This window comes from Zootoca vivipara, chromosome 4, assembly GCF_965207765.1.
Source record: "Zootoca vivipara chromosome 4, rZooViv2.hap1.1, whole genome shotgun sequence".
NCBI classification, from domain to species: domain Eukaryota; kingdom Metazoa; phylum Chordata; class Lepidosauria; order Squamata; family Lacertidae; genus Zootoca; species Zootoca vivipara.
The window spans coordinates 68,942,865-68,955,411 of NC_142587.1; the positions used below are offsets into that span (position 1 = coordinate 68,942,865).

Consider the following 12,547-nt stretch of genomic DNA (forward strand, 5'->3'; position numbering starts at 1 on the left):
TTAAAGTCATTAAGATTTCTAGTTCTATCCTCATCTTTGCTGCCATTGTATTTTCCCACTCAGTGAATTGAGCTGATAGGTCCATGGATCCTGCCATGGATTCTTGCTATTTAGACCCTTGCCTTGTCAATAAGCATTTCCTGGTAGTGATGCTATGTGCCAAAATTACAGCTCATGTGAGCATACAATATATGTACTTGTTTGTGGGTTCAATTATGATCTGTCATAATCACCTAAAAGAAAGTTCATCCTGCATTCATCATTGAATCCACAATGCACGAAAGCTCAAATGCAGTTGTACAGATAATTTTACAACCCAGAGAAAACTTCTAAAAACGATACAGCGAAAGGTCATTCACAGCATGCATTAAGTATTGTTTGGAAGCCTCACTTTTATGATGCACAATTTCATTACTGGAGTCACTGAACTCCTTGATAAACCTCTGGAGGAAGCACCTCTCTTCCTGGCCGGAGAAAATCAATTTTAGGTTTCACTTTTGATCATCGCATTAATGAAGATTCGCTTATTTAATGAGTTTTCTCTCAATGCAGGCGAAGATGCATCTGACAACCCGCCACCCTCACTTCCCCCTCCACCACCCCCTGCACGCCACAGCCTCATTGAGCAATCAAAGCCACTCATTGCAGGAAGCAGACCTTTGTCGGGACACGAACTCTACCTTCCTCCTGCAGGTAAGAGTTTAAAAGGGAATACATTTTTCATCTTCTAGTAGAGACATAGACAGGGCGGGAACTGTCATCAAGTGCTAGCTAGCTTTGGTCATATTTCTAACTATAAACTTACTATTTGGACATCGTAAGAAAGTTAGGTGATTTATGTGCAGTATAGTGAATGATAAATTGCAAGGAACTTTGACAAATAACAAATGTATGCACCACTTCTGGATAGGGCACTTGAAGTTCAAAGAGGCATATTGGAGAAATCATGCAGCAGGTGTCTGTGTGCACGCAACTCAGTCTCAAACTGAAACTCTTTTTCTAATGATGAAGACGAAGAAGCATATGTTACAGGACTATTGCAAAATTAATAGTTTTTTCTGAAATAGTGAAGTAACAGTGTACAGCGCCTACCGCACAACATTGTCCAAATCTCTTGAAGTAGCCTTATATTGCCCTAATCCTTAAAAAATACCACCATTTGGATCTACTTCTGTTCTCACTGTTTACTATTGATACAGACCACTCTGTTGCTATACTACAGCAAAGAGCATTCCATCTTGTTTTGGAGAGTCTTGTATCCTCAAGAATGATTTTTCAGGGGAACTTGGGAGCTGTAGTGGGGAGGAGGAGGTAGTACAGAAGCCCTGTTGTCTGAATGTAATTCCACTCTTGCTGCTCAGAGTTGTTTTTGTTTTTTAAAAAAATGTGCTGTTGCTTAGCGGGTGGAGTGGGGAGCAATGGCTGCAGTATTGAAAAACAGCATGACAAGGTTTGATGTAGGGTAGGCACCAGAGGCTTATTTGTATTTTTCACCTTGAGATTGGAGGCAAATTTCGCCTGATTGTGATTTTCCTGGTTGACATAGCATGGGAGGAAAGGGGAAATCTGCATGTTGGTATGGAGGAGTGCACAATTCCATAGCACATTTTGTGACATTTGAATTAAGCCTATATTTATTAGTCCATCAGTGATCTCATTTGTATTCATTTCTGATCTTCATATTCTTTGATTACTATAATTGTCCTATGAATATAAAAATTCCTTTTGTTTTTAAAATTGTATAGATCTTTTCTTTGATCCTGTAAATGGCTTAGTTCCTTTACCTCCAGTTCGAAGATTAACTGGTGAAAATATGAAAACACATAGAACATCCCAGGATTATGACCAGCTTCCATCATGTTCAGGTAAGCAAAGAACAGTATACAGATCAATTTCTTTGTCGCCTTCTCCCCCAAAGAACAAATTGATAACTTTGTCCTTTTTGTGATTGTTGTTTAGTCGTTTAGTCGTGTCCGACTCTTCGTGACCCCATGGACCACAATGAATTACTATAAGGAAAGAAAACTTCTATTGTAATTACTTTATTAGAGAGATAGCTATGTTTCTCAGGCCCACACTACATACTAGTTTCCCTCCCTACCTACACAAAGGTAATATTACATATAGACAAACAGAAACCATACTATATGAAATAAGGTCTAGGAAAACATTGCAGGAACAGCACAAGGTGTGTGCCACAACTACGAATAGCCCCTTCTAGTCCCTACCTGTCACATCTAGATGGCAGGGCAACCACAAGAATGCCGCAGGAGAAGATGGTCCAGCTGATGTATTATTACTAACATTTATATATCTTTCAGCACCCATGAAGGGTTTCAACAATTTAAGCTACAATGTTAAAAGCAGTTTTAAACAAGTTACAATCGCAATATAGGGTGAGTCATGCAAATATACATCTCAGGTGTCAAAAGGCCAGGATAAAGAATTGTATCTTCAGTGTGTAACAGAAACTGCATGATGAAGATGCAAGACGCATTTAACATTTCCACTACCTCACCTGAATTGGGTGTGTTTGTTCAAGAGCCTTGCTCGTATCCTGATGCCACTGTAAGTGAAATTCATCCAGTAACACAGGATCAAATGGGGCACTTTATCACTAGCTATAACTTTCACAACCTTGGCATCAAATTACAGCATGCATGCGTGAGCTTGTCCTCAAAGTGGTATACACGTCATCATCAAACGTGACATCAGCAGCTGGGCCAAGTCAAAGTAGGCCATGAATCACTCAGAAAAGCTCTTATAAGAAGCACTGCAAGGACACAGTAGCCGTGGAGAAGTATTCCCTCTTCACTGTCATCACCACCATAGAATAGGCTTGATAATGAGCTCTGAATTTTGTTAGGTCAGAGCCAGTGAGTTTTGCTGCTTATATTCTGGCACTCTCCCTGCCTGCTTTTAGCTCTCAGTTACATGAGGTAGCTGAACAGGCTCTACCTAGCAAGAGAAGGCACTTGGGAGCCATCCTGTCAACCACTTAAGTGATATCTGCATTCCACAGAGTAACCTAGGATATTAAGAAGAGTGCCCGTTATGCCAACCAGAATTCTCCCAAGATCCCTTAGGAATGTGCTAAGTATGTGATTTGTACTCCATGAGTTCATTTGGACAGTTATTGAATGCAACAGCAGCTGCCCAAGCAGCATATGCACATTGTGAAAACTTGACCCTACATTCCCATAATGTTAGATGGAAATGTAGCTCTGCAAGCCGAAGCCTAGTGTTAATATGTATATTTTTAAAAATTGGACCTGGTTGTATGAGGCATTTAAATACACTTGCCCATTTATCCTTTACACACCTTAGAATACAACACTTGAAAATAGAAAAGCCACCAACATAGATATATATTGCATTCCACCAAATAAGATTACACAACACAGTGTATAGAATGTACATTTGTATACCTAGACTAATGAAGTATAGTTTCAGGTAGTTGGAAACAGACATTACAGACCAAACATACCTAACTGAATATTGTTCCTCTTTAGAGAAACATAGCTGGTGTTGGGACATGAACTCCTTATTCCTAAACATTTCAATGATAAATTTTAACTGATTTTAGAAGTTTTCCCATCAGAAGTCTATGGCTGCAGCTGGGATTCTTTGGTTCTATTCCAAGGGTGGATACAATTATTATTTTTACTCCAAGAGGCCAAATTTGAGAGGTGGGTGGGCTTGCCTAACTGTCAGTCACGTAGTGTCATTTTTGCATGACAAGATGAACAGGTTGGTTGTCCCACCGACCTGCCAAAGGTCCTTGCACTGTATTCCCAGGTGCCTCACAGCCAGCTTGCTGTCAGGCTTTTAGAAACAGCAGCACAAATGCTGTTGTGAGCCCTATGCTCAGCACTTCACAAAACATAGGGGTAGCAAAGCCATTCTTTCTGCTCTCCCCATTGGGGGATGGGGAGAAAGAAGCCAGCATTTAACAGGCATCTCATAGCCAATCTGTCACTCACCTGCATCCAGCGTGGCACGATTTAACCCATGAATTGGTGCCTGTTCCCTGCTGGAATTCAGCATTACTACCTGCAGGAAATGCTGAATTCCCTGCCTTCCCACCATCCACTGATGTCACAAGTGATGCCAACTGATGCAGTGCCAAATTGGACTCCCTGGTGGGCCAAGATTGGCCCATGGGCCAGAGGCTCCCCACCCCCTGCTCCAGTCCACAATGAACACAAAACAGTTCTCTTTATAAAATGCCACCATTAAAGCTTGCATAGTTAACTTTATCCATGCTTTAACTTACTTGGGGTATGATTCTTTAACTAATTGTTTTCCATTAGTGGTGGTCCTCCTGATCTCAGCCAAATTTCTTTTTTAAATGTCAACCAAATTGCTGCATGACATACTTAAAGTCGTCTTGATATTTGTGTGGGCTACATTATTTGGAAGATTTCTACCACAATCTTCTAAAATATCCATGAGTTTCAACCAGCACTACAAATAATGATGCAGTGTGAATTGTATCAATACTTTCAATTATAGCTGAATTAAAGGAAAATCTGTGTACTAAATCATGTCATAGTATAAACTAGAAAGTTTTTTATTGGATTTATAGTCTGTGTAATTAATAATATTCATGAGGAGCTGTTCCACCTTTAACCTGAATTGAATAAAACACTTGTAGATAGCATTTGTATTCTGCAACAATTCAGCACATAATGCATATTTTATATTCATTCCAGCTCATTTTATGGGCGATCAGAATCTGTTTAATTATTTGGCAGAATAAGAACCTTAAAATATGACAAATGAATCACTAATTTATCATGTGTAAAAATGATGGGAGTGGTTACACTCCAGATGTTCTGAGACTCTATGTTCCCCATCCATGATATATAATAAGACAGCCCTTGCCCTTGGGTTTATAATCTGAAGGACACAACCCAATAGGAAAAAGGATTTTTTTGGGGGGGGGGAAGGGGGGGACAAACTCAAACACTAGTTAATAGCTATAGAGCCCTTGTAGTGACCAGCTGAAAGGCAGCAGTTCAAAGAGACACCAACCATTGCTGTTTTCTCAGCTATGTCAATGGAGCTGTCCCCCAGCCTTCTCTCTCTTTCTTTCTCTCTATAAATTTATTTTTTACAATTTCCACAAATTATTACAAATTAAAGCAAATTACTTTAATTTAATACAATTTCTTAAAATCAGGTTTTCTGCTCTTGTTGCAAACACGTCAATCATTTCCTCCCATAGCAGCATCATTTCTTATTTAGTGTCCAGTTGTCATCCTTCACTTGGTCCAGGAGCACCTCTTGATTAAAGCCAGTTGTTCAGATTAAGGAGGAACCATCCACAAATCATGCCAGTAGCAGAGGATCATCCATGGCAGGGACACACTCCAGGTCGCTCCCACTCTGCCTTTCAAGTTGGCAGACACGGGATTGCACAGCACTGTGAAATACTGTAAACTCCCCAGACTCCACTGGGGAGCATTGCAAGGATTTATGCCTCATAAATACTCTCTTTCCCCTACCTGAACTTCCTCACAGCCCCCAGAGGGCTACAAAGAACATCTGCCATTGATCATGGGTGTGGTCAGAAACCCCAGTCTTCTCTCTCTAGTCTAATGGAATGGCTGGTGCGATGTGAGAGTTGAGGAAGGACCCTGATAGGGCTGGTTTTTCAGGAGAGCTGATAGATAAGGTCCTGCAGTGCCATCTCTTCCTCTTCATTTACTAGAGAATATGTTGACCATGCTAGTTCCTGCTTCTTTCTTAAATATCAGCCATCTATCACCATAGAAATTGCTTTAATGGTTTTTTATGTTCTTTGTAAAATTGCAAATTGTGTGGTGAAGACATAAAGCTGAACACTCCATAGTTGATATCCATGGAAGATATTTAAACCCTAGCTTAGTTCTTGCACTGAAACCAGTGGGATTTAAGCAGCTTAATTTTGACTGATTGTGTCCTTTCTTTTTCTGCTGTTGGCTACAGGCAAGTATGACTAGTTCTGCCACCAAATAAAATGGAAAATCATTTTGATCTTACCTATACAGAATTTAAATGGAACTGTGGATTGTTTTGGTACATGGCCTTGTACCAGATTTCCAATTCTGTTCAGGTTTCATTGTGAGCTTTGATAACTATAAAAAAATTCCTTCAGTAGCACCTTAAAGACCAACTAAGTTTTTATTTTGGTATGAGCTTTCGTGTGCATGCACACTTCTTCAGATAACTATGTAAGATTGGTCCTTAGATTTAAGAAGGCAAGAAGCCAAATGTAGTCACAATCTTGATTATCAGTGATCTACTGTCTCATATTACCTTATTCTTCATTAAGTGTAATCATATGGTGCATTTAGGAAACAGTATGTGTAAAAATAAAAATGGCATATGATGATTCAGGTAGGAACACAACTGAACAACAGAGAACCTGCACAAGCAACGCTGACACAAACCCCCACATATATTAAGTGAAATAGAAACACCGCCACCCGAACCCACCCCCACTCATCTCCCCCCCCTCCACCCCTTTCCCCCTTTTCTTCCTAATGTCTCAACAAATGAAACCGATTTGTTACATTGGGGGGGGGGAATATAAGAGACAGACATTTCACATACCTTTGAAAATCAAGAAAATCTTTAATTAAAATACATTTTTTTTTAAAAAAAAAAAGAAAACATATGATGATTCAGGTTTGCTGCAAACACTTCCCCAGCACCCTAACAAATTCAGCTAATTAATAAAAAATTCCACACAGAAACATTGACTGTGAATAACTAAGAATGTTGGTTCTCGTTATATTTATTGAATATCAAATTGTGTTTTTCTTTTGATTTTCTTCTTGTGCAGATGGTTCACAAGCACCAGCCAGACCTCCTAAACCACTTCCCCGCAGGACTGCTCCAGAAATACACCATAGGAAGGCACATAACTCTGACACATCTATAGAAAATGTTGATGCAAAAATTGCAAAACTTATGGGAGAAGGCTATTCCTTTGAAGAAGTGAAGCGGGCGCTTGAAATAGCCCAAAATAACCTTGATGTAGCACGGAGCATTCTAAGAGAATTCGCCTGCTTTCCTCCGACCATTTCCCCACGTCTCAATCTATAGCAGTGTGGAAAACCTTGCAGCAAGCCTGTCCTTCAGAAGTTTGTGAGTGTGAAAATGAGAGCTAACATGCAAGTGCAACACTGCGTGCAAGAGAGAGATTATTCTCTAGACATTTTCAAAGAGTAGAGTTCCAGCAGTTTTTAAGGGGAAAAAACTGCTTCTTTCAAGACATAAGTGGATTTGATCTTCTGTATTTTTGCTAGCCATACTTTTTTGAATCAGGGTTGAACTGACAAATAATTTAAAGAAGTTTACTTCCCATAAACTTTTAATCTGTGAAATGCTTTTTCATGTTTACAAGGTGGTGAGTGACCATTTTCAAGCTGATAGTCCTCCTGTGTTCTTGTTCATATTTTCTACTTTTGTGTAGCATTTCCAACTGTTTTTGTACTGACTTGCCCCATCAACCATAAGTCACTTATTTCTTCTCTCCATTTTTTCTTTTAAAGAAGCTTTAATCTCTTTTTCCCTTTTTCTTTTCTTTTGCATTTTAGCATCAAGTGAATGCAAGGGAAAATGTGGCCTTCACTACTGATTTTTCCCTACTGTTGTATCTTTGCGATTTAGAGAGAGAAAATTGAATGTGTAATACATTGTTTTGTCTTTGGTCTGCCTCTTGGAGGGCATTTTAACTGCAACAGTGGGCAGCTTTTCTTTGACATATGGCCGATAACTTTCAAGGTCTAGATGACTTCAATTTTAAAATAAATTAAACGTTCACAATATTAAATTGCATGATATGATAGTTTCCCTGAAATGTAAATTGTACCTGGAACATATACTAAAAATCCATTTGTATGCATTTCAGATTAGCCCTTCATTCCATGATGAGCTTGATGAAAGGTGCCCATGTTCATGCCTTGAATATTATCAGGCGTGCCAAATAGATCCATTGTGTCGAGTTATATTAGCAGTGGCCAGGTAGATTGCACCCCTGGAAGGTGGGATCAGTTAATTTCCTGTGTGAAGAATTATTTGCTGATTCATCACAGCTTTGGGGACAAATTCATATTAACACAGGTACTTTGAATCTTTGCACTGTTGAATCCAAATGCAATTATTGTGGCACTATTTCTTCAAAGCTCACATTATTACCTTAAAAGCACATTCAGTGCACAGATCAACCAATTGCGCAGTATCTTCCTTTTTGGAGATACCTTAAATATATTTGCCTTGAATTCCTAGTGGTGCCCCACACTGTGACGTTCCAAAGCACAGGCTAAATCAAGACCTTCGACTTCTTAAATGAAGTGTTATTGGTAAGCTCCAGCAAAAAATCCATATGTGCTCTCATTCTTCCTTCTCTTGTCAACATTGAAGTCTCCCCCTTTCCTTTCACATACCCTCCCTGACATTGATTAGCTGGAATGACTGGTGGTCCAAGTGAATACAGGCTGTGAGATGGGGAAAATGCATATCGTCTATTGCTCGTGCAGCTGTTGTGAAGAATACAGTCTGAATACACTGACTGCTCTGTTGTGTTCAGAGCAGGAAGGTGTGGCTCCACAACTCCTTTCCTCCGTAATCATTGGCCAAGTTGGCTGCGCCTTATGGAAGCTGGAGTTCAACAACAACTACAGCAAGGGGTGGGGATCATTTTTCAACCCAAGGCCTACATTCTCTTGTGAGGAACCTTCTGGGATCCGCATATTTCTGAGGAGTGGGGCAGCAGCAAAAGTGGTGAAGCAATGGATATGACTCGTACCTTTGAATAATAGCCTACATTTCAGCCATGCAGACAGAAATTTATGTACACATCTGCATCCTTGATCAAGGCAAGCATGACATGGTCACTGTTGAAGGCTACATTCCAGATGAGCACAAGCACTCAAGGAAAGCATGGAGCCGGTCCAGTGAGGGGTGTAGTCTGAGGAAAGAAGGGTCCAGGGAGAGTCCCAAGGCCAGATAGAGAGGCCTGAGGGTTCCTCACTCCTTTTCTAGATGTTCATAGGTTCCTTGCCCCCTGGTTTAGAGCCAATGTAAGGCACCCATCTCTTTAGCCCTACCACCATATGTGACATGCCCAACATCACCTGGCCTAGGGGGTCAACATCCAATGAAGCTGTTGTGACCTTATAAAAACAGATGCAATCACTCAGAGGAACTCCTGTTCGTGATTGAATATAGACTAGTGAAACAAAAGTACTGCAAGGAGGGAATCGGGAGCCAGGTCTCCAAAATTAAGGCTGTGATCCATTTTCCAGAAATCAGATTAGGCAAGATCAGGGACATCTCAGTTTGTGGTGCACATCCTCAGCCCTTTCCCTTGGGCCAGTTTTGGGAAGGTTTTTAACCTAGCAACTCACAACACTACTTGATTTGATTTTGGCACTCTAGCTCATTTATGGTGACAAATTTTAAATATAATGTATGGTATATTGGAATCCCAGTTTTTCCATATCCTGTATTCTTTCATAAAGATCTGAACGTATGACATACCCACTTCTAAACTATTCAAAATGTAATTCTGTGCAATCATACTTGGCTATCTCTTTGGTCCTCATGAAGAGGCTTATTGATAAGTCCCGAAAAGGATCATTAAGACTGGTTTTGAGCCTTCTAATTCATAAGAACCTTGTTGATGTGCTGCTAAGTTTAAAAGCTGCAATTTTCCTACAGAAAACACAAGTTATATTCTGCCATTTTAAAAGATTAATGTATTATAAAGAGGGAAAGGACTATTTGTCATAGCACAAGACCTTCAATTGCATTAGAGACCATTGTTTTTAGTATAGGTCAGTGGTTCCCAAACTGTTTGGGGGCACCACCCTCTGGGTTCCATGAACTCAGCCCCAGTGCCCTTCTACCCTACCCTATAAAATGCATTATTCAAAATAGTGGCATGCACAACCAACAAAGGAAGAGAATATTACAATAAAATTCAAAACAGTAACAATTGCAAACTTATTCACAATCCAATTTAATTATTTAAAGTATGCATTTGATCCAGTGATGCCTGCTTTTCAAAGTCTGACAGTCATTTACACCCTTAATGCCCATGCTAGGTAATTCCACCAGTCCTTCGCGGGCAGCACTGCCCACTTTGGGAACCACTGTTATGGGTATTTAGGAAAAGGACTAGTTCTACTCTCCTAAAGTGCACAGTGTTGTGTTTTGTGTTACTGGAATGACTTGGACTAATTCCAGTAGATGAAGGCTTGTGAAAGAATGTGTCAACATACTCTATAAACTGTCCCAAGTCTGGATATAATGAATCTAGGATTCATAAAGTCTTTGAAGAGGTTACGAGGCCATCATATCCCAGTGAAGAATGTTCACACTAATGTATCCTCCATCTAAGTCATCCCATGGATGACAGAATGGTCCTGAAAAGCATTCTTAATAATATAGCCATGCAAAATTAGCTCTCCGATGGTTTGGTTATTGCTCATGAATTAGCAGAATAATATGGCGAGAGTTCTGTTCTGAACAAGGTCTCTACAACATTACCACAGAAAAAGGGCTTGTTCATACAAATATTCACACATTTAAGCACACAGTGTTGTGTTTGGTACCAAATAATTCTCAGTGAATCAACAATTTCAGGGGTATTTAAGCTACTCAGAATGGTGGTCCTGTTCCTACATCCCAGACTCACTCAAGAGCTTTAATTAATCATTGCAACATAATGTCAGCTTTCTGCTAAAGAATTCTAAAATTGCTGACTCAGATGATGGGGCACATCAACAATGCAGACAATATGTAATGCAAGCAAACTCAACGTCTGTTAAATGAGCTGCCAATTTAGTGCTTGATCAGTATCCTCAAATAGCCAAGTAGTCTTGTGCCAGGTTTGCTTAAATCCCACGTGTGTGCTAGAGGATTTTTCATAATGTGAATTTATTTGTACCAGAATCATATTTCCAGCTTGAAGCTTTACTTTGCACTGACCTGGTAAATATTTTAATTTGTGTCTTAAAAGCTTGACAAACTTGGAAGCAGATAAGTGTGTTTTTAATCAGGTACTGCCTGTTGACCTGGAACGTAGTGTTTCTAGGACTGGTTTCTTGAAAGGACTGCAATAGTTTTCATTTTTGAAGGTTTATCTTCTAAATAACTATTTTATCTGAAAAAAAGCCTTTTTATAAACTTGTCTAACGTGGCAAACATAGTGATGTGATCGATTTCTATTTTATTCAACATTCTTTTTTCAATTCTGAATATTATGTAACCTCAAATTACTTTATCTGTTCTTGTAAGGTATTTTATAAAAATTAATGTTAACAGAATCATACATTTTCTTGGAGTGTGTTTATTCACTTGTTTTACCCAAGCATCGTGTCATTTCCACAGTTAACCTGCAATAGATGGATTTGATATTATTTATATGGACTTGTGAAGATGAACAATTTTTTAATAATATGTTGATATCCAGGAAACCTCTGTACCACTGGACTTAATAATCATGTTCTCAAGTTCATGTGTGTGTGTGTGTGTGTGTTTGCATAACAATCGTTAGTTTCCATTGGTCTTGCATAGGAATTGTTGTCCCTGTTCTAGTTAAAGTTGCAGTTATAGTCCTTGTATGTTGGGTAAATACACCAATTGCATAATAGGCTCCTTAAAAAAAAAAGGTCAGACTCCAAAGAGCTATGATAGACATACTTGAGGACTTTTATGTCATGGTATTTCCCCCTTTAAACAACAGACCACCAGGCCATAACACAGACTACTTTTAAAAGGTGTATCAGTTTCAGAAATGTCTTTCTTTGTGGCATGGGGGCCTATTTGAGAAACTTAAGTTTGACGAGCAAAATAGGATTCATTTTGTTTTATATGGCTGGGGATATGTAACAATAGTATGTTATATTGTGTCTGGAACTACCTCATATATTGTCTAGTGACAACTGTATATAGAATAACTGGCTTCTTTCTCTGAGAATGGGATCATTGATGAGATACAATTGTTTTATTCTCTTCTATTATCTGGTTCCTCCAGCATCGTAGCACTTCACTTTCTCTGTCCGAATCCTTGTAGGGATGTGATCTCTGTGTGTGGACTTCTTGCCAGCCTAAATCACTTTGTATCCTTTTAGTCCCTGTTTGGTGGCTGGCATTTCAGTTTCCTTAAGGAAAAGCTAGCACTCATTCTGGTCTCATCTTCAGAAGAGGTGTCCACTAGATAGCACTCTTAACACATACTACTTTTGGCTTAGAAGAGAGTTGGGCATTTCACCTTCTGTTAGCAATTAAAAGTTGAGTTGTAATAATACTATGAAGCTTTGCAAACAAGTATTTCAAACAACTCAGTTCATGGTTTTCAAGAACCCAATATAATACATACCAGTAAATCAGATCCATTATCTTAAGTTAGAATAAGCTACTAAGTCTTAATGCAAGATAAAGGGTTCTGCTGAAGCAAGAACACTTAAGCGATGGGGAACGATAAGTGATCATTTTAAAAAGGAATTGCATAGTGCTCCTTTTGACAACACTTGTGAGAATGCTATGG

General features: G+C 39.2%; 1 protein-coding gene across 2 annotated transcripts in view; it reads left to right on the top strand.

Moving 5' to 3' along the window:
* CBLB (Cbl proto-oncogene B) overlaps positions 1-11,324 on the top strand; it is a 64,664-nt gene extending 53,340 nt beyond the window's left edge. For both annotated transcript variants that reach the window (XM_035114303.3, XM_035114304.3), the window contains exons 17-19: positions 553-693; positions 1,746-1,865; positions 6,833-11,324. In XM_035114303.3, the coding sequence (XP_034970194.1) occupies positions 553-693; positions 1,746-1,865; positions 6,833-7,095 (524 nt within the window). In that variant the 3' untranslated portion in view covers positions 7,096-11,324. The remainder of the gene's footprint in view (positions 1-552; positions 694-1,745; positions 1,866-6,832) is intronic.
* The last annotated feature ends 1,223 nt before the right edge of the window (positions 11,325-12,547 follow it).